This window comes from Gobio gobio (assembly GCF_949357685.1).
Source record: "Gobio gobio genome assembly, chromosome: 10".
Taxonomy (NCBI): domain Eukaryota; kingdom Metazoa; phylum Chordata; class Actinopteri; order Cypriniformes; family Gobionidae; genus Gobio; species Gobio gobio.
In genome coordinates, this window is record NC_137116.1 from 52,252,437 (window position 1) to 52,276,359 (window position 23,923).

General features: G+C 37.5%; 1 protein-coding gene across 1 annotated transcript in view; it reads left to right on the forward strand.

Moving 5' to 3' along the window:
* The window catches only part of plxna3 (plexin A3), a 242,170-nt gene that overhangs the window by 170,679 nt on the left and 47,568 nt on the right, over window positions 1-23,923 (forward strand). The window contains exons 10-13 of the mRNA XM_079827990.1: window positions 2,627-2,827; window positions 18,200-18,296; window positions 22,270-22,460; window positions 23,760-23,908. Of these exons, the coding sequence (XP_079684116.1) occupies window positions 2,627-2,827; window positions 18,200-18,296; window positions 22,270-22,460; window positions 23,760-23,908 (638 nt within the window). The remainder of the gene's footprint in view (window positions 1-2,626; window positions 2,828-18,199; window positions 18,297-22,269; window positions 22,461-23,759; window positions 23,909-23,923) is intronic.

Genomic DNA, 23,923 nt, shown 5'->3' on the forward strand with positions numbered 1-23,923 from the left:
GGCTTTTCATCAAGTTTTTGCCGTTTAGAATCGGTGCACAGCTGCTCCATCATGTGTGTGCGCTCTCAAAAGTTTTAGCACATGACATCATTAGTTTGATTCAAAACCACCATTTGAAAAATATTTGTTTAAAGCTCTCCTGATAATTCCTCCAACCATAACTAATAAACTCACGCTATAATATGAAACCATACCAGCATGATTCAGATGCAATTATTAAAGGAAAAACAAAAAATCTGTCTGTCTATCTGTCTAGCTATCCATCCATTTTTTTATATCTGCGGTTATATCCATCCATCCATCTGTCTCACTGTCTGTCTGTCTCTATCTATCTATCTATCTATCTATCTATCTATCTATCTATCTATCTATCTATCTATCTATCTATCTATCTATCTATCTATCTATCTATCTATCTATCTGTCTGTCTGTCTGTCTGTCTGTCTGTCTGTCTGTCTGTCTGTCTGTCTGTCTGTCTGTCTCTATCTGTCTATCTGTCTGTCTATCTGTCTGTCTGTCTGTCTGTCTGTCTGTCTGTCTGTCTGTCTGTCTGTCTGTCAATCTATCTAGTCTGTCTATATCAATCCATCTCTGTTGTTCTATCTATCTATCTGTCTGTCTGTCTGTCTATAGCAATCCATCTCTGTCGTTCCATCCATCTGTCTCAGTCTGTCTGTCTGTATCATTCATCCATCCATTCATCTATCCATCTATCCGTCTATCTGTCTGTCTGTCTGTCTGTCTGTCTGTCTATCTATCTATCTATCTATCTATCTATCTATCTATCTATCTATCTATCTATCTATCTAGTCTGTCTATCTGTCTGTCTATATCAATCCATCTCTGTTGTTCCATCCATCCATCCATCCATCCATCCATCCATCCATCGTATGTATCTATTGTCTGTCTGTATCATCCATCAGTCCATCCTTCCAATAGTTTTGTCTGTCTTCTTTAACCTTTACTTTTCTAAACTTGACAGTTATGTGAATTTATTTGAATTTCAATTAAAAAATTATTCCTTGCATTAAAATTTAATTTTAAATTCTGTTTGCTACCTCAATTCAAATACAGTTCTAATTCAGTAATTGTAAAGAGTCGTTCTGAATTTCAGAACATGAGATATGGTCTGAATTTATTTTATTTATTTTTTGCTTTCAGTGAGCATTCAAGGTATTATTTGATGTTTGAACTGTTCTCAGCTGAATGTGTGTGTTGTTACAGAATGTACTGCATTTTGATGAGGAACTCAAAGTATGTTCCATAAGTATTCAAGTGTCTAGAAAGTTTTCATCTGATGTGCAGAATTAGCAGGTAACCTGGGTATTTTTTTGTGACGTATCGATTCATAAATACTGCTTTATACATGCTAAATACTAAGGAGGTAGACACACTGTGAAGTAGGGAATGTCTGCTTTAGATTTGATTTGGGGCTGAGTCACGTATCACATATAACATTTCAGCAGAGAATCATGACCGCTGAAACCATTTTCAGTGACTGAGCGGTGTGTTTTCTCATTAAATACACCCAACTCGAGTTTGGTCTTATCTGCGTCGCTTTTCTGAAGCCCGTGGACAGTGTATTTGTTTACGGGCCAGTCGTCTGGAGTAATTCATCATTAGCTCACCGTTGTCATCTTCCGCAGAACTAAAGGTGATTCATCGTGCTCATTTTGCAGTGTGAAGGCACGCTATCCTTCTCTCACTGCAGTCGCCACCTGTGCGCCCATCGTGCCTCCACAGGGAGTAAATTCTGCCTTACAAACACCCAATAGGAAAATGAGATTTATTGTCGCACTGATATGCAAACCTGTGCAGATTGATGGAGGTCCGGGTTAAAGAGTTGCATCATTGTTAGGCGTGCTGCTTTTTGGCGCGGGTAGACGGCGAGCTGGGCGGCTAGCCGCTCTGATTTATGGCTCCTCCGCCTGCAAATTGCTTTTACTGCCACCCTGATTATTGTTCAGTGTTAAATAGATTACAGATCGTCCGGAATATCCTAGGATGCACAACTGGGGTGGAGAAGAGCTGTTTTGCAACCAACACCTCTGTGTCCTCGTCAATAAGTGATAATCAATCAATTAAGGAGCTTTGTATAAACAGGAACCTTGTTTCCCCTCTTCAGATGCTGTTGTTTCTGACCTGCTGATATATCTCGGGATGTGTCGCTTTCCATCGGTGCGATCAGAAGTCCCATCAATATAAAATAGTGTCTTTGATAAATGCTGCAATCGGTTACGGGTAGGGTAGACCGTAATGACTCTTCTGGCACGACTTGACACGCAGGACTAAGGGAGATATTCATTTACCGCTTCATCAGTGTGATCTGCCAAGAAAACCGCGCTTCGTAAAACTAGAGACGGATGCAACTGCTGTGTAATAGGGTTTTTAGCTTCAGATTGCTGGATTTTAAGTTATTCCCACCCTAATGGCCTCAATTTCCTTCCCCAGCATCTCCACCGTGTTTGCGCGCGACTTAATGCTACAAGTTTCAGTCGAATAGACGTTATTTATTGTTCTTAAGCTCAATAAACTGGAATCAGTGTCAGTGAAAGTTGAGTCGGGATTATTTGTGCTTTGCTCTGAGCTTGAATTATAACGCATTGTCTTTTTTTGTCATTTCCAGGGCTGCCCGCAAATTCTGCCCAGCAGTGACATCCTGGTACCGGCGGGGATCGTTCGGCCAATCACATTGCGAGCTCGAAACTTGCCCCAGCCTCAGTCTGGACAAAAGAACTATGAGTGCGTCTTTAACATCCAGGGCAAAGTCCAGCGCATTCCCGCGGTCCGCTTCAACAGCTCCTGCATCCAGTGCCAGAACACTTCGGTAAGAGCACTTTCTAAGACAACGACTCTCTTTCACGTACAAACTGCTCTTCAGTTTAGGAACACATGATGAATAGTGGCTATTAATGCAGGAAAAAAATCGTTTTTCTTCATTGCAATGGCTAAATCTGGGGGTTCAGAATTTCTTAAAGGAATAGCCCACATAAAAATACTAATTGTCACCTCGATGTCAAGTATTATAAATATCATGTGTGATGTCATGATGTTTTTTTTAAAGAATGTATTACTTTTATTCAGCAAGCATGCATTCAATTAATTAAAAGTGACAGTAAATATATTTTCATTGTTACAAATGATTTCTAAAATTTTTGAACTTTCTATTGATCAAAGAATCCTGAAAAAATAAAGAAAAAGCAGTTGAGTGGCCATAAGAATATCACACGAGATGTAAACATGGGAGCGATGTTGGCGTCCAAAAATGTTTATACAAGCAGATGTGCACAATGTGCAAATAAATATGGTTCAGAGCATAAATAAAACAGAACTCCTCTCACTACGCTCAAGCAGCACTACAATAACCTTGTTCAAATTTACTCTAAAACCACAATCCGTCCACTAGTCCCTTGCTACTTGAGACAGCCATTTTATATACACATCTTTCCCACTCTTAGTAAGTGGAACATACCATTTTTTTAAACCTAACTCACCATATGATAAATAAATAAACATGAGTTAAAAACATCAAGTAGTCACATTCACCACCATTAGAATATGGCTGTCAGTCCTGTTTTTAAAATCAAAATTAATACTTTAAAGACAACCCCAGGTTACAGTAGATAAAACCAAAACATACATTTGCACAAACATTTCCATAAATGATCTAAAATGAGCGCTTTTTTTAAGGTCACACCCACTAAAATAGTAAACATAAACCAGCAAACCCCACATACATATTATAAAATGAATAAGAACCGTAAGAACGCAGTAAAAACAGTGATGGAAGCCTTCAAGATCTCTCCTTCACAAAGTATTTTCAGCATTGATAATAATAAATGTTTTTTGAGCAGTAAATCATCATATTAAAGTGATTTCTGAAGGATCATGTGACACTGAAGACTGGAGGAATGATGCCGAAAATTCAGCTTTGATCACAGGAATAAAATACATTTGAAAAATATATTAGATAGAAATAGAAAACTGTTATTTTAAATTGTAATAATATTTCATAATATTCAAATAAAAGCCGCTTCGGTGAGCTCAATGAGACTCCTTTCAAAAGACATTTATTATAGTTAACCCCAAACTTTTGAACACTAATATGTGGATTTTGGCATATTTCATAAATTCAGGAAGGGATTTTCCAAAATGTAATCTCTAAAATGTGCTGTTTTGTTTGCTTGAACACGTGGGATGGAAATGCTGCAAGTATATTTTACTTGCATACATTAAATTCACAACTTGAATGGGCAAAATCTAGCCTGACAAGCCAGACCCACATCAAGATGTTGGGTCTGGGAACACACCATTGGCAGGGCTCAACCTGAGGGGCGGGATAAACGGTTGTCTTTCAGATTCCCTCTGCACGCAATAGGATAGCGCTACAACCAACCAGAGCAATGAAGAAGGTGAAGCTGAGCTAGTTGATAGATAAAACTTTTGCCATATCTGGACGGCAAAACTCTGAACACATCTTCCTTTCTTAAGAATGACTTCAGTGTCGTTCTTTGTTAGCAGGGAATTCACACGGAACTGTTGCAACTCTGTCGCCATTATGTTAAGCCCGCCCACCGACTCAATACACGATGTGATTGGCCTGACTAGAGTTTGTTTTTTCCAGCTCGCAAGCCAACGGAGAGTTGCTAGACGCCCTGGCCGCAAATTATATTTGCTTCCACTGGGGTGCGTCTAGATTTCTAGGCTAGGCAAAATAGCCAGATAATCCCAACCTGCGCCATATTTGTTTATCAATAAGCAAAGACTCGCATATGCATCCGTTTATCACTCAAAGCTTCAGAAAACTTGTAGTGCACAAGTCATGTGGATCAAGTCATGTGAATGGTGCTTTATAGTATTTTCAGAGCTTAGAATTCCTATGGACAGCCGTTGAATGAAAAATATCTATGTGATGATTGTTTACTTTCTGTGGTAAGCAGAAAATGAACAGCCTACGGGGTCGGAATGACATGAGGGTGAGAAATAATGACAGAATTGTTATTTTTGAGTAAACTATTCCTTTCAATGTATCCTAAATGGCAACAATGTCATTTATTAATCAGCGTATTTTTCCAAGCGTAGCCTCACCCCAGATGGCATTTGAATAATTGTCATACGAACAGATGCATTGTTTTCTCTCGTTATATTTGGCTTTGTGACATTATTTTTCCATTTAAAAAATTAGCATGAGCGTCAACTCGTCGCTTGTAGGGCAAAGAGCTGGTGATGAATTTGTCTGAAGTGTGCTGAGAAAGCCAAGGTGACTTCTCACTGAATCACTGATCATAAAAAATACGAATCTTTATCCGGGGAAATCGGCAAAGACATCAATTTATAACGCTGAAGCTGTTGTTTTCTCAATCCCGGTGAAAAATGGAGCATGTCAAGATGTTGACATTGAGAATGTCTCTCTCTCTCTCTTTCTCTGTCCTCCCTTTCGCTTTCATATGCAGGCGGTACAGGCCGTCTGTGACCCATCTGGTTGTCACAGTAACCTCAGGGAATCTTGTAAGATAATTAGCTAGGCGCTGGATGTGCCTCATAGTTTGGCACGACGGTGTGACCTGGTGAAAAGGAATGCGGTGAACCCGATTTGCCATGCTGGAGGTGGAGCGTGTGCCCTTTGACCTCTGTACCCTGGCGGGGTCAACGGTCGATCCACTAGCCCCGAAATCTGCGACAAGACAATTGATGTCCCATTGCAATTTAATAATGAGGATCACGTCCGTAGCGCGCGCCCGGTACTGGATTGATTGTCGTTCTTTCCAGGAATGACACAAGCTGCCGTTCTCGGTTCGAAGGTCTCCTCGCAGGACCCCTGTGCAACTGTTGTCCTTCCATCTGTTTTGACTCATCTCCTCCTGTTCTTCAGTCTCCCTGTCTGTGACCCACGCTCCCGTCTCCGACAGCGCTATGCATTTAAATTGGAATTGAAACGTAGCGCCTTGTGCAGTCTAAACACCACCTCGGACCTGAAGGCATTTAGATGCAAAGTGAGTTCTCCAGCCGCCTGTCAGTGATGATGCCGGTGCATATTGACTATATGGAGGGCTACAGGTTTTTTATTTACTTATCGCAGTTGAATATTGACATGGGGATTTCTGTGCAGATCTTTTATTTATAAAGTCTTGCGAAACCAACAAATTCACAGCATAACATCCTGTCATAACTCGGTGCGATGCGATAGTTTGCCTGTACACACGGACTGCAAAACTGTTGCACACGTGACTCAAATAGATTTTTACATTTGTAGGAACTTTTATAGTACATGGTACTTTTTAATTAGAAATTAAGCAATAAAGAAAAAAATAGTGCTTAATGTCCATAAAAGTCCTGTAATTTAATTTTGAAGCATATGTACGAACTCTATATATACGACACTACGTTATTGCAGGCTGTAAAAAAAACGATTTTCTTTTAATGGAGTTATATCTAAAAACTTTACATTACTTGTTATGCTATGTATTACATGTTTTGCGCTACTTTATCTCGCTGTCAACTAGCTGAATTTTTTGCAATTGCGACTATATACAATTCAGATTTTTTTGCTCGAAATTGCGAGTTTATATCTCTTAAATGTCTTTTTTTACCTCAAAATTGGCCTTTATATTTCGCAATTGCCAGTTTGTCTCACAATTGTGAGAAAATAAGTCAAAATTGTTATTTATAAAGTCAGAATTGCGAGATCTAAACAATTCTGACTTTATATCACACAACTCTGACTTTATATCACACAACTCTGACTTTATATCTCGCAATTTTGAGAAAAAAATGCGAGATGTAAACTCACAATTATGAGAGAAGTCGCAATTACCTTTTAAAATGTTTTATTCTGTGGCGGAAACAAGCTTCCATAGTCCTGACTGCGGCTTGACATTAACACCCGCCAACTGCCATTTGCGGGTGGTTTTCAGCTGTGGCGTGTAACACAGTCACTCCCATTAGCCACTTTGGCGGGTCTTCTCAAAAGTTTGCCATGTTATACATTTCCTGTAGACTTGATTTGGGTGTGATAGCCAACATCAAATTTCCCAACAACAAAATTGTGGCCAGTGAAAATGCTGAATGGCTTGTAACTTTGGAAAACCACTAGCCACAGTGGCTGGTGAGCAAAAAAGTTAATGTCAAGCCCTGGTCCTGACAGTAGTGTCATGCTAGGCTTGCTTTTTTATTTAAACTGGTATTGTTTTTGTTAGTATTTGTCTCCTCAACATAGTTTGCAGACGGCATGTTTAATTGTAATGTGAGTAATCTAGTCACATTACACTTGTAGTGTTCTCTGGACTGCATAGGGCTACATGATTATGTTGTGGGATAGTTATATGTCGGTTGTGCGCGTTTCCGTTGATCTGAAAGCGAAAACGGATTGTATACTGAAAGATTCTGGAATTTGCCACCGCTTCAATATAATTGTGTATATATATTTATATTTATATATCCTACTTAAATTCATAATCAAAGCCTCAATCAATATTCATCCTCCTATAAAATTATTATGATTTTAATGATTCTTTCCAGTTATGATTTTGATTAATCAATAGGACCAATGATCGTTTCCTTTATATTTTCTAAAGTTTGTATTTGGTCTCTGAGTGTTGACTGAGGGTCTGTCCTGGTGATGTGTGATGTTTCGCCCAAACACTTGATTTCAGAACATGTTGTCGTGTGTTTGGATTTTGGAGGCATCACACACCTCTAACTCGACAGGAATGCAGTAATAGTGATTGCTCATTTAGCCCGGCTTCCAGAGATGAAATATGGATTTGTCTTTCATTTTATATTTCCTTTTACCAAAACCCTAAAGAATCAAGATGAATATGTTCTGCACTATTGCCTGTTCCTCTCACTGAGAGAAAAGCACATGTTATCAGTGTTTTGGAAAACGTTCTCTAGTTTGGACCAACCAACCTTAGAGAGACTGTTTATCTGTGTATGTGCGCAATATTCGGTGTTAAAGATCAGTATTGGATATGGATTACGGGCATCCTAAGAGATGAGTGGACGTGTTTTCTGGGCACGCTGGCTCCTGCTCCAGAATCTGGAAGGTCATTACATGCTTAACTTCGGGGTGAAAACTTCAACAAGTGATATCTGTACACGTGGATCTGATTAACTGACAATGTGTGGAAATTTACCAAGACTGTCCATTTTCTCTGAGCCAGTCAGAATAATCCACAGGGCAGTAATGATGTGGTTAGACCTTGAAAGCAGTATAACTGTTGAGAAATTGTATGTAGGATAGGCGGAGGTGGGTAGGCTGGTAGAGGGAGCGCGGCCTTCGAACTCCTTGTGAGACTTGAAGCTGGCTTCTGCTGATGAAACTGCAAACTATTCTTCAGTAAATTTCTCTTGAATTCATTTAACTCCTGACTCTTGGTCTTCATTTTTCACTACTGGTCCTCAATACGTTTCTCAGCAACACTGAAAATGCAATGCGTACATGTGTTGCGTTATGTTATGTGTCGCGTTCACGTGTGTTTTTCCGGACTGCAGTGTTTCTAGATGAGTTCTTTGTCTCTAGCTCATCGTGATGGGAAACAGAATCCTCACATTCTCACTGTTTCTCCTCATGGGCTCCCATCCCCCCTTGTGTTTCTTATCTCTCAGTCTCTTTGTCTCTCACCTCATTGTGTTATCCGTGTTGGTCTGGGCATGCACAGATTAATTGATAGTGTGATTACCAGTGACACGGTAAAGAAAAAGCACATCATCTCTCTCATGACATGCATCTTTCCTGAATAGCAATCGAACATTGGCGAAGGCCTGATAGAGATTACACTGACTCCCAGGAGAGTGTCATCGTCCGTCCGCCACTCCCTACCTCAGCACGTGTCCTCTCTCTCATGCTTTCACACGAGACAGCGAGGATCAATCAATAAGGCCGTCAAGGCGAATGGCACAGCTTAGTCTTCTGGGAGCCGGCGGCAGGTGACTTTGAGACTGTGGGGTCCATGCTAATGAAATTGTGAGTGCCTTCAGATGGGAGACGGCGAATCAATCAGTTTCATCTTCTGTTTACACATCACCTGAGAAACGTGTATGAAACGTTAGTTTTTTTTTGGACTATACTCAAAAGAGGTAATCATATAGCTCTATTCGTTTACGATAGGTGAGTAAATGGAAAAAGGATGAGGTTTTAGAGGTCATTGAGTCTGTTATGTCTTCAATTCAACCTCGTTTTTGTGCTCAATCCAGGTTTTTCCTTTTTGGTTCTTATCTACAAATATCATAGGTGTTAGATTTCATCTTCTATTTTCAACCACAATTGACCATTTTTTATATTTAGCTCACACTTCTTTATTCTGAATACAAAAGGCACTTTTTACAGCATGCTAGTGTGGAATATTAGCAGTGTCTGACGTTAGTTTCCACACCTGTGAGAATCGTAGCAGTTTTTATTGAAGCTGAAAAGACCTCCCAATGTTGAAGACAAAGGCACACTAGCTACTGGTGTTGTATTACCGCTAGTTAATCTGCTCTTATCTTGATGTAAGTGGTCTCCCTTAGGGCACGTCTCTCACTCGCACTGGAATTGAGGGGTCATTATTTTTGACAAAAATCAAGTTAACTGGTCCTGCATTCTCCCTAATTTCTTGGCTGTTTCCTGTTCCTGCCTCACCCTAGAATTCAGACAGCTGCCTTTTCAGTGTCTCACAATGCTGCTATTGTGTAGCTTCCACATCACACACATTATAATGGACTTTACTGTACTCAGCAAGTCAAGTAGTGATGGTTGCAATAATGAACAACATGCTAATTGTACTAGCTAATAAATGAGTCAATGATTGTGTAGTCATGGTGTGTATGGGATAGTAATACAATTTCAGGGCTGGTGGTGACCGAGAGGTCCAATTCTTGAGCGAGTCAACCAATGTGATTGTGTTCAAACATTTAAAGGTTAGTTCACCCAAAAATGAAAATAATGTAATTTATTCCTCACCCTCATGCCGTTCCACACCCGTAAGACCTCTGTTCATCTTCAGAACACAAATTAAGATATTTGTGTTGAAATATTATTCATATTAATATTATAAAGTGACGAGAATGTTTGGTGCGCCAAAAAAAACCTAAATTACTTATATAGTGATGACTGATTTCAAAACACTGCTTCATGAAGCTTCGGAGCGTATCGAATCAGCGGCTCGGAGCGCCAAAGTCACGTGATTACAGCAGTTTGGCAGTTTGACACACGATCCGAATCATTATTCGATACACTGATTCATAACGCTCCGAATCATGATTCAACTTACTGATTCGATACGCTCTTTCAGTGTTTTGAAATCGGCCATCACTATATAAGTTGTTATTTAGTTTTTTTGGTGCACCAAAAATATTCTCATCGCTTAATAATATTAATATTGAACCACTGTACTCGCATGAACTGATTTAAATATGTTTTTAGTACATTAATGGATCTTGAGAGAGGAAATGTCATTGCTGGCTATGCAGGCGTCACTGAGCCATCGGATTTCACCACAAATATCTTCATTTGTGTTCTGAAGATGAACAGAGGTCTTGCAGGCATGAGGGTGAGGAATAAATGACATTATTTTAATTTTTGGATGAACGAACCCTTTAATGCTACACTATCAAAATAAAGAGTACAAAATTGTACCTTTTAAGGTACAAGTGGCCGTCACTGGGGTGGTACCCTTAAGGGTACATTTTTGTTCCTGTAAGTAGAAGAAAACAATGGTATAATTGTACCCTAAGGGCCAATTGTGTATCTTTTATAGGTACAGTTATACTTTTTGTTCCCCAAGGAACAAAATTGTACCTCCACTTTATAATTTTTCTGAGAGTGTAAATAATAGTGTATTGAAAGTTGATAAAACTAACTGACTACTTAGTACTCATTAGTAATGATGATGTCAACTAAACAGCCAAATCATGTAAAAGCAAATCAAAGATGGTATTCTAATAAGGTGTGCCTCAGGGGGATGGTATAGGTCCGTTTATATGTCAAAAAATCTCATCAGTTATGAAAGGAACATGTACTCTCATGAAAAAATATAAGGTACTTGTTCTGGAACTGCCTTTTCAGTTGTGTAAAACCACAGTTGTTTACTTATTTACCCTATGACAGCATGCCTCTCATGTTTGACTATATTTTCCGACCACTTTTCTGTTGCGTGTCACTCAAGATTCAGTAATGCACATCTGTAGCTTGAACATATGTTTGATACTTCTGCTCGTACAGTACATCATCAATCAAACAAAAGATAAATATGCTAGTCCCCACCAGAACATAATAATCACCTGCTTTCTGGGTGTACTTGTTCATTTTAGTCATGAAGTCTGTTCTTAGTGTGCTTTATGCTTTGCTGAAGCAAAATCCCCAAAAAATCACATTTTTTCCAAGAAGAGAGAGGTGTGCAAAATACTCCAAATGAGTCCATGAGCATAAGCGTCCAGTGTTGCTAAGCGCCGCTGACCCCTTAGCGACAGGCACCGGCCGTGTTACCGGGGAAACGTACCGCCAAAGGCCTTTTTTACACAATGCCCAAGTTCTGAACCAGGCTCTTGATGGAGAGGACCCTCACAAAGAACCCCATTATCCTCGATGCAGGGTAGCGGAAGCTTTTTGAATAAAAACACTTACATGTTATTTTTGTCAGGCATTTTGAACCACCTCACCCTCATTATTCTATTATTCTCATCAAGTGCTCAATCAGCCATTAGCCGCTTTATACCGTACTACCCGAGAGAAATGTGTTTTAACGATCACCTGGGTTGCATGCGCACAGACTACGGCCAGCAAAAAGTTTTTGGGGTAATTTTAGTTAATTGTTTCGGTGCAGTCACGGGTGTACCGGTCCCTGTGAACTCGAAATGCTGTTAGGTTGCCGTGTGGAAGCAGGTGGGCATTATTAAAATAAATTGATCAACTAATGCGGTGATCAATCTACTGTATTATGTCCCAGGCGTAATGTATCGCATTATCTGCGCCCTGAGCTTCTCGTGTATTAAGAGGCTCAGCTGCGCTAGAACCTCCAAATGAAGAAATCCCTCCAAGAGTGATACACCACAGAAATGCTCTGGTTGCCTTAGGTCAGCGCATCCGCCTCATTTATGGTGACACGCATCCATGTGGCCACCTTTCCTTATCCCCCTAGCTTTAGGAGAACCACTCGTGCCATTATTTATTTCCAGTGGCTCTCGACCAAACCGAATCACATCATAGTTGGACTGACAGAGGCTGTATCTTTTATCATAACCCAGAATTCCCCTCTCCCAACCTAGAAATTAGCCCATGACGCAACATTCGGTGAAGTGAATTATATGCTGTTATTACTGGACTGTCGTTAGTAATGGGATAGCTATGATTCCATAATTAGGTTAGCGTAAAGTAATGCGGGCTCGTTTTGCTCGTACCATTGATGCCGTTGTGTCTTTTTTCGCTGAGTCTTGTCCAATTTGTAACTTGATTAAATGTACAGGTCCTCCATCATTAAGTTATATTGATTTTCATTCTGTCACTCGAAGACAGCGCCATTGACAGGTCAACTGGAGCCGAGCGTATCCAGAGAGATGAGGTCTATGAAAACATATTTTTAACAATAAAATCCTATTAAAGACTAAATACTTAGTTCCACTGAGTTCCACTTGAATTAATTGCAATCACTTAATTTCAAGAGAAGGCTGCATTTTCGAGAAGCAGCATTTTTTTCTCCCCCCCGAGTCAATATCTCCAGTTATTCATCATAGCTGCTGCCATAAATGTAGCACTGTATTAACTTAGCTCCAATAAGTGGATTATTGAGCACACCAATTTTTAAGAGTGGTCTCTTAAAAAAAACATGTGCTGCTAGCAGATATTATAGCCTTTGATTAAACATGCAAACGAGATTGAAATGTACCCCAAGGATGTGAAGAAAGCTGAATCAAAAAGGTGGAAATGGCCTTTATTCCTGTGATGGCACCCGTCCTGGGTTGTGTTTTGCACGTTCAGGGCTGCTGATAAATTGAGGATGGTTTTAGAGGTAATATTACCTTGCTGTCATTTGCCAGTCATTTCCAGTGAGGCCTCTGACAGAACCAGGCCAGGCTGTCTACACATAACACACTGCGATACAGTGGGAAGACAAGCCGGAGGAAAATCAATTCACTTCTGGCAGAGATAAGCGGTATTGTATAGGCAAACACAAAGGCTTCCACCCATTTACACACGGAGGCTAATCTCCTTAAAGCTCAAACCTTTCACTGGAGGAGAAGCAAAAGGCAAGAAAATATATCACATTGTTGCCCAAAATGTAAAAAAAAAAATATTGTTTGTTAAAATATATATCACTTTTTTTTTTTTTTGTAAATGTAGAAAAACTTTTTTATTAATAAATATATTTATATTAGTCCTGTCAAACGATTCATCACATCCAAAAAAATTGTAATGTGAACTGTGTATAAATATTATGTAGATATTAAATACACACACATGTATGTATATTTTTAAGGGAAAAAATATATTTAAAATATGTATATTTATGTATAATATAAATGATATAAACATATATACAGGATGCAAATATTTCTTAAATACATGTACGTGTGTGTATTCAAATATACATAATAATTATACACATATATTATGTGAACACAAACTTTTGGATTTTGGATGCGATTAATCGTTTGACAGCCCTATATTTGTATATAATAGATTTATATAAAATATTTATATAAATATATACATCGCAGATACGCTTCTTTAAAGGTGTCATGAACTGGCTTTTTTTATTTTTGTATACTGTTGTCTGAGGTCAACTTATGATGTTTGTGTGGTTTTTACATTCAAAAACATCATAATGAATAAGTAATAGGCTATTTTCTGCCTTGGTTTTGAGGCTCTCTGAAAAACGCTCTGTTTTGATGGGCGTGCCGCACTGAAGACTTGGAAGTAAACGCCCACGGCTAGGATTGGATAATATTTGCATATTTAATGAGCTTCAGCTCCCCTCAGTACATGTGGAAATTGTTTTGAAAGCGTCTGGAGAAACGCTCACAGGACTCGCGAAATGCCTTTATCAAACAAACACAATGATTCATCTCTCATCCACCCGCGATTGATTGGAATGTTATTTTTGTATAACTTGGCCGGCCCGATCATCAGTGAATATAACCGCGACCCGTACACGCGTATGCAAGAAAGGAATGTTATTTCACTATTTAAGATAGCCCGTCGGCAGGCCGGTGATATGTTTTGGTAGCCTGTCTGAAAAACACATAGCCCCGGGACGTTGGCCTTTGCGAGCCCTGGCGTTACAAGTCCAAGTCTGATCACGAATGAACCAATAACAGCTTCTCCAGCCTGTGACCGCGTGCTATGGCATGTAATCAATAGATATCAAATGATCTGTAACAATGCAATACTAACACAAATAAAAAAACATGTTTTACTCACATTAGTGTGTTGCACCGTTCCTGTCGGATCCAATATAGAAGCACAGCATTGTGTTTTCATCTCAATATGTCTGCAAATCCAGTCTCGACCTGTATCTTGTTTACAATCGATTCTGCGGTGAAATTAAGCGAACAAACACGCAATGTCTTACACACGTGAGCTGGAACCGGCATGTTTATTGCTCGGTAGCGACCCGTTTAGCTCCACGAGTCAGTGGGCGGGGCTTGAGGCGGAGCTTTTGCATTCTTTGACGTCAGTGGTCGACATATTCTGAGATCGATCATTTTCTGGGCCTGGGGTCAATAAAAGCTTTTCTTTGACTAACAAGGACTTTTTCGGCTCTGAAACTTACAGGATATTCTTATATTACCATGACCTTTTATATATCAAAGGCTCAAGGGAAAGTTGACTTCTCAATTCCTCACCCCTTTAATATATAATATAAAAACTCAATATATGTCTAAGTACACATATATACACAGACATACATTATATATTACTTAAATTATATATATTACTCTTGTTTAAACAGATGCTTTATTTTCAGAAAACACAATTAAAAGGACTCTCATTAGGCCTCGTTCATGCATTGTTTATTAAACCATTATTGTGTACATACAAATAGTCATTCAATTTGACAATTTATGTAAGAATTGTTTTACGAGCGATTCACACATCCGTTCTGCTCATGTTTCATGAAAAAGACCTATTGGACAAAATGAACTACATACATTTTAAATACATTTTAATTTGTTGAATGCGTCATTTGACTGACATGTTCTATGGAAAGACTCTGTTCGATGTCTCTAGCATTCATATGCTTGTGTGATTTTTGCACCGTTTTATAAAAAGCATTAGTAAATCAGGCCTTTTTCCTTATAGCTTGACTTCATAATAGCCCAACAAATTTCAAGATAAGTTAATGATGTTGAAGTCGTGACCTCTGAGACCTGTGTGCCTGTAATTGACCCCAATTAAGATGCCCGTGTCCCCAGCAGCTGTGTCTCATAGAGATCTATGACTGCTGGGTGCCTGGCGTCAACAGGTTGAGTGAGGTTTAGTTCAGCTTTTCACCACCTTTTCCAGAGCTCGCTTGAGTTCCTCCCAGATATTTTCTCCCCCAGAACAGCTGCAGAAAGATTCGGGCTTACCGCACACACCACTGAGGGCCATTTTCCACTCTTCAGGGCCTCTCAGACTGCTGGGGAACGATGTGGCACTGCTTGTTTTCTCTGTTGTGATTTATCTGGGCTGTACGGCTGAATGAGCGCTGATGTAACAGCTGACGTTTCAATCGGCCCTAATGACCGGCCGAGGCATGAGGTTTCAACGAGGCAGGGTGTTCTTTTGCTTTTTTTTTCCAAAATAGATTTTGGTTTGGCCATAAATGGAAATAAATGCAGAGCATTTTTCACTGCTGAGGGGGAATTCAGTGAGAATGAATAGCGTTTTGCACGTTGGCTGTGTTGTTTTAGTGCTTGATTAGCAAAAATAATCAGACAAATTGGGTAAAGGTGCGCACAATTGAACAACGTAAATCCGTATCTCGCCTATTAAGTGAATAAGATGCCGGTTTTGCACTGAAATATACCACATGATAAACTGTTTAGTGTATTCATCCTTAATAATAAACTCATTTGGATGCATTAATGTTAGTTTGCGTAAGACACAGAATACATTTTTCACAGATTTTTGCACTTAAATATACCATGTGCTGAACTGTATAGTGAATTAGCCTTTCAAATAGCATGGTTGCACATTTATCAGGGAAAACCAAGGTAAAAGTGCCGTTGTGGTGGTTTGTAATGCTGAATCTGGAGCTTCGCTCTGTTAAGTTTACTCTTGTTCTCTTGGACTTCCCGTCTCATCTTAAAGTCTCTTAAGCAAGCAACCGCAGATCGATGAGCCTGATCAGCGATATTCTCTCAGGGTTGCGTTGGCTTAAGTGCTCTCAGTGTTGTTGCTAATTAAAACCCGGACAGTAAAAACCATCGTCACCTGCTTTCTGCTCCACATGACAAGCTGCAGCCGCACTGGAGAAGCACCATATCAGAACTTAATGAGCTAGAAGTTTAAGCGTTAATTATTTATGCTGTCCCACCACAAGTCGAAAAAGTAGGCTAATTTTTAGCAACTTATTTATGTAGGTGCATGTTTATGAAATGAAATATTATCTATATTGGCTATGTATATGAGTTATTTATATGATAATAAATGTACTAATCTCTCTCTCTATATATATATATATATATATATATATATATATATATATATATATATATATATATATATATATATATATATATATACTGTATTTACATATTTATGTTTATATATTTACTTATGTACTATTATTTTTTTATTTAATTAAATATGTAATTATAAGTACTTTTTAAAATAATTAGGAAAAAAAATGTAATTAAAACAATTGTAAAGAATGTTTTCATATATAAACAAATATAGCGACAAAACACAAAAGCAAGTATTAGCCTAAATAATAGAGGAACAAAAAAACATATAACAAGCAATAAACAAAGAGTGTTTTCCATTCAAGAGCTGTGAGTGATTTTTCTCTTTCTCCGCTTTACTGTTGTTTGATTACTGCATAACTGATGGCGTCATAGACAGCAGGAGATGTAATGAGCTGCATTCACACTAATGCACAGATCTCTTTTGAAATATAAGATGCAAGCATAACATCAAGCAAAGAGCACGTTTCATATACAGGCATATCCTGTGCAATTAAGCCCGCAAATGTCTTTGTAATTTGCCTCAACATTTCCAAACTTTATGAAAGATTATTTATTTGTGTGTGTGTGTGTGTGTGTGTGTGTGTGTGTGTGTGTGTGTGTGTGTGTGTGTGTGTGTGTGTGTGTGTGTGTGTGTGTGTGTGTGTGTGTGTGTGTGTGTGTGTGTGTGTGTGTGTGTGTGTGTGTGTGTGTGTGTGTGTGTGTGTGTGTGTGTGTGTGTGTGTGTGTGTGTGTGTGTGTGTGTGTGTGTGTGTGTGTGTGTGTGTGTGTGTGTGTGTGTGTGTGTGTGTGTGTGTGTGTGCGCGTCCGCGTATGTATATACATAAATGAGTACATTACAACATAATATTTTAAAGATCATGTGACACTGGAGTAATGGCTGCTGAAAATTCAGCTTTTCATCACCGGAATAAATTACATTTTAATACATATTACAACAGAAATAATTTCATTTAAATTGTAATAATATTTCAGATTATTTGAGTCTTGATATTAAGAGACTACTTTCAAAAATATAAAAAAAATTGTTTACTTAATGTTAAAACTTAATGTTTCCAAACTTATGACCGGTAGTGTATACACACACAGACACACATACTCATATTTAAATGTATATATTCTGTTCTCTCTCTGTTTTTGAGGATGGCCTCATCAACAATGAAATAAGTGCCTGTGAAGAGAGTGAAGCGATTGCGTTGTCATCATCTGTAGTCGTGCTCTTTGTCAATGTGATGATGTCAGTCGTGATTGGCCGTGTTTTTCCAGAAGTGTGCAGCAAATTACAGATCTGGATTTAAGCTCATTTCCATCGGGTCAGGAAAGATGTTATCAGGATTGATTCTGAGCAGTGCAGGTGGAGAAAGTGACAAGATAACACCATCTTCATCTGTAATTGTCTCTTGAGACCGTCACATGATGTCAGCGGTGATTTGGGCATATCATGCTGTTAAGTTTGCAAATGATTGTTTTTCTTATCAGCGCCAGTTGACACAGAGCGTGGAGCATACACCTTTTTCCTCATATAGATGTCGTTTCTGTTTCTTTTTTCTCGCAGTACTGGTATGAAGGCAATGAGATGGGAGACCTGCCTGTGGATTTCTCCATCGTGTGGGATGGTGACTTTCCCATCGACAAGCCGTCATCCATGCGAGGTAAGAAATCACACACTTCACCTTAAGCCCCCTAGTGGCATTTCTGAAGCTAAAGAGCAGTAATGTTGAAGCTATCCTCTCTACATTCATATTTTATTGGCGTTCCCAGGGTCCTCTTGATGTGGGAAGATGTTGCCTTTTGTGTAAAGGGGAACTTAATGCATCTTTTATTTTATTTTATCTGGATTTCACCGTCTGTTCAAACACATTTAGTCTGCCAGGTATTCTTTCGCCCGCCGTGGCATGTTTTATTAATAACGGGGCGCCTGCCTGCTTCATCCTTATATAACAGCACATTACTGTGGAGGAAAATGTATAGAATCCCCGTCTGTCAGCTTTTAACCTGTCCACACCGCTGTCAGTTTGCATTTGCTCGTAACGCTTTGAGAAATACGAATCGAAAGACCTCCATGAGTCGATATATATCTCTTGAGGAGAACTTCATCAGGTTTGCTATTACAGAGTGTTTCTGCGCTGTCAAAGGAATAGAGCCGAGAAAGGAACAGAAAGTCACAGCTCACCGTGTATCTGCAGATACACAATCTCTGTGGTAAATTGTAGGTGTTGTGTGTTTATTAGTCTGTGATCGTGTTTTCAGTGGTCTGTCATTCTTAGTTCAGATGGGTAATTCAGCCTCTACATCCACCTTCCCAGAGATGCCTTTAAAGACTCCCCTTTTTTCTGGCAACTTCATGTGTATTCTTTACGTGCTAGATAATCCCAGAATGCCTTGCAACAAGCCTTGTGAAGATTTTTGTCCTCGATGGCAAAGTCTAGAAAAAATGTAATGTCATTTAATTGATGTATTCAGAATTTTATTCAGACACCTTCAACATTTTCTCACATTATCACAGTTTATTCGCTATAGTTCAGAAAATGGTAATAAAATATGACAAGAACTCAGTTAAACGGTCTCAGAACAAATTCATCTTGATAATGTCATATAACTTTGATAGAAAGGGATGTAATTGATTACAATCAACCTATCAGCTGTTAAATTTAAGTACACGATTATAATAACAATTGAGGTCAACCAGGTCAGGTCAAAGTGTCTGAATCATTTTGGTACCACATTTTTTTTTTATCAATTTTACTGGTAGTCCACTGTATAAAGGATTTTTGGGTATAATACATCACAGTTTACTTTATTTTTCCATCCTCGCTTACAATTATATCTGGTGTCTGAATAATTTTTGGTTTGACTGTATAATACATTTAGGGCTGTCTATTTAACACATTAATTGTATTAATTAGTTGTGGAAAAAAACAAAAAAACAACACATTTAATGCCCCTGCCCCGCCCCAGACCTATGTAGGTCATCTTACATTTCATACAGTTGATTGGTGAAGAATATGATGAAGGGCAACAGCTCACTGCATGATGTGTAGAATGCCCCTAAAATTCAAGATATCAGGGAAAAAATGCCTGTGTGTGAGTTTTCATATTTATATCATATAATATAGCGAAGCAATATCACACAAGTGATGTGTTTGTCCCGAATAGCACAAGTGCAAATGTGATATTGACTTGATGCAACAGTTCAATACTTAAGAAGTTAATATTGTGTTATAATTTAGACAAAATATTGTCTGTTTTTGCTCAATTTTGCCAATGAAAATGTTACCTGTAAAGCCAGAGCAGAACTGTTGTGTCTCTGAGCAGCGAATCAATCGGGTGAACCAATGATTCAATGGCTCATTCCTAAAGAGAGCCATTTACTTCACTCCTGAATGAATCGCATGAATTAATTACTCAATAACTTGGTCATTTAGACATTTACTGCCACTTACCGACATTTACCGCCAGTTTTAGTTTCTTATTTAGAGTAGCCTGACAAGCCAGACCCACATCAAGATGTTGGGTCTGGGAACTCACCATTGGCCGGGCTCAACCTGAGGGGCGGGATAAACGGTTGTCTTTCAGATTCCCTCTGCATGCAATTGGATAGCGCTACAACCAACCAGAGCAAAGAAGAAGGTGAAGCGGAGCTAACGTTAGTTGATAGACTTAAACTCCAGACACATCTTCTTTTCTTAAGAATGACTTCAGTGCCGTTCTTTGTTCTTTTCTCAAAGAAAAGCTTAACTCCAGAGTCTTCCAGAGTCGCGGCCAAAGCCGATTCGAAAGACTGATGTTCGCCAGCTTCTGTGTTTACGAGTAGCACGCAGAACCTCCGCAACTCTGCCGTGACGTGCCGTCATTATGTTAAGTCTGCCCACCGAAAAAGTCATATTTTGGAGATAGTTTGCCCAAAAATGAAAATTGTGTTTATTTACATTTACTCACCCTCATGTTGTTTCAAACCTGTATGACTTTCTTTCTTTCACTGAACATAAATGAAGATATTTTGAAATTTTTTGTATTATTTGTCATTATTTTTAGGTCTGTAAATCTAAATTCATATGCAGCCATTGCCTAAATTCTATGTTGAATCAAACTAAATATTTCTTTCTAAAGCTACTTTTTTATGTCTGTTTGATGCTTTTCATAATTAACACAATAATTACTTAATACTTTTTTTAATACTTTTCTTCTTGGCCAAATTTGATGTGTGATTAATTAACAGACTCATCCTGTAATTACTTGATGATTACTTGACAGCCCTAAATAAATTAAAATATAATATAATATAAAATAAATTCGATAACATTTTAAATATAAAACCAAAATATTAAATATATATTACATAAATATTAAATAATATAACAGCTTTCATTTATGTATATATGTATGTTTATGTAATGTATGTATATATATATATATATATATATATATATATATATATATATATATATATATATATATATATATATATATATATATATATATATATATATATATATATATATATATATATATATATATATATATATATATATATATATATATATATATATATATATATATAAATATATATATATATATATTTATATATAAATATATATATATATATATTTATATATATATATATATATATATGTATATATATTATACTATACTATATTTTGGTTTTATATTTAAAATGTTATCGAATTTATTGTATATTATATTTATGTAATATATCTTTTATATTTTGGTTTTTATATTTAAAATGTTACCGAATTTATATTATATTATATGGACATTCAAAATGTATAACAAATATAATAGTATAATATAATCAAATAATAAAACTGTGCTGCGGTATAAGCTTTTTTAAATGTATTTATTAATGATTATTTATTATACATTATTTACGTCTAGATGATTTTTCCCACATTTTCAATATAAGTATATTTCATTTACTAGTGAAAAAAATGCTCTATATTTTTGTTTATTTAAGTATTGTTGCTAGCTTAGCATCAAGCTCTGAAATAAACCAAGTGTGTATAGTGGCTCTTTTTGTTTGTAAATATGAGTGGCTGTGAACAGCATTTCAACATCACTAACATATGAGATTTTACGATGCTCCCTATGTAGATAGTATTGGGCCTAACCTATGAACATTGGTCTCCTCTCCACCAATCAGCCGGTGTGTGGTGGGCGTTCTGCCACAAAATGGCTGCCGTCGCATTATCCAGGTGGATGCTGCACATTGGTGGTGGTTGAGGAGATTCCTCCCCTTCCATGTAAAGCGCTTTGAGTATCCAGAAAAGCGCTATATAATGGTAACGAATTTAACCAGCGAGTGAGCTCCCTAGCGTTAGGAACAGAGCCACTGTGTATAGAATTCAACCTCTACACCCACTACAGCGGAGCACCTTGGTTTTCTGCTTCCTCGAGGCCTCTGGTCAGAGTTATTAGTGTGTGTGGGCAGCACATGAATCACGGCACAGTGAAAGCAGGCGTGGGTTTTGCCTCGGCTACCTTCCCCTTACAGTTCAATTATCGATTGGCACACCACAGCTGGCACCACTCCAAACATGCCCTGCGTTTAACTGCCCAGCCGAGAGTACGGCTATATTCTCACTCTGTGTGTGTGTGTGTACGCAGCTCTCCTGTATAAGTGTGAAGCTCAGAGGGACAGCTGTGGACTCTGTCTGAAGGCAGACAGCATGTTTGAGTGTGGCTGGTGTTTGGCTGATAAGAAGTGTCTCCTGAAGCAACACTGTCCTTCGCCCGAACACAACTGGATGCATCAAGGACGGCGCAATGTACGCTGCAGCCATCCTCGTATCACAAAGGTAACACACGCCATAAAAGCCATCTTGGACCATAGATTTGTAATGTTTTCAGATGAACCCTAATGAAACATACCACTAAACATGCAGTGACCTTCGCAAACCCTTTTAGTCCATAATGTGATATATCTAATGGGAACAGGATGGTCAATTAGGAACATAATTATGATAAGACCAGGAATTCTTGCATTTTCTAAAGAATTTTTTTTAATTTTCATTCTTTCATATATATATATATATATATATATATATATATATATATATATATATATATATATATATATATATATATATATATATATATATATATATATATATATATATATATATATATATATATATATATATATATATATATATATATATATATATATATATATATATATATATATATATATATATATATATATATATATATATATGCATGCATGCATGCATGCATGCATGCATGCATATATATATATATATATGCATGCATGCATGCATGCATGCATGCATGCATGCATGCATGCATACATACATACATACATACATACATACATACATACATACATACATACATACATACATACATACATACATACATACATACATACATACATACATACATACATACATACATACATACATACATACATACATACATACATACATACATACATACATACATACATACATACATACATATATACATATACATTTTTATTTATTTATTTTTTTAAATTACAGCAGATTATATTTACTATTTTTTTTAATTATTTATGTATCTTTTTTCTCTATTTATCTTTATTTATTCATGAATTTATTTTTATCTTTGTTTTTTTTACCACTTAAAAATATAGGAAAATATTGACTTATATTAATATATATTTATCTTTATTATTATAATTCACATGTATTTATTCATTCATCTTTTTTCATATTTTTATGTATTTACAATTATTTTATAGTTACAATCTTTATATATCTTTATTATTTATTTGTTCATTCATTTATTTGTGTCTTTAGAATTAAAGTATTTAATTTATCTCTTACGTATTTACCATTTTTAGAATTAAGTGTTTATTTCTTAATTTATTTATATATATATTTTTTTTTATAAACCGTATATAAACCTTTTCTCTCCTCAAAAAGAGGTTTTATCAGTCATTTTTAGGAAATGTGTCCCTCACAGTATGGTTAAAAACACACAAAGTACACAGTCCTCCAGAATGGCAGATATCCCAGACTGCACCTTTACAGTTTTTAGAATGAGTTTCTTTTCCATCCTCCAATGAGAAGTTGACGTCTCTGTCCCCACAGATCCGTCCACTGACGGGGCCGAAGGAGGGCGGCACACGCGTGACCATCGAAGGAGAGAATCTGGGGCTGCAGGTTCGAGAGATCACACATGTGCGTGTGGCGGGAGTTCGCTGCAACCCCGCTGGTTCTGATTACATCAGCGCTGAGAGGTGGGTAATGCAAAT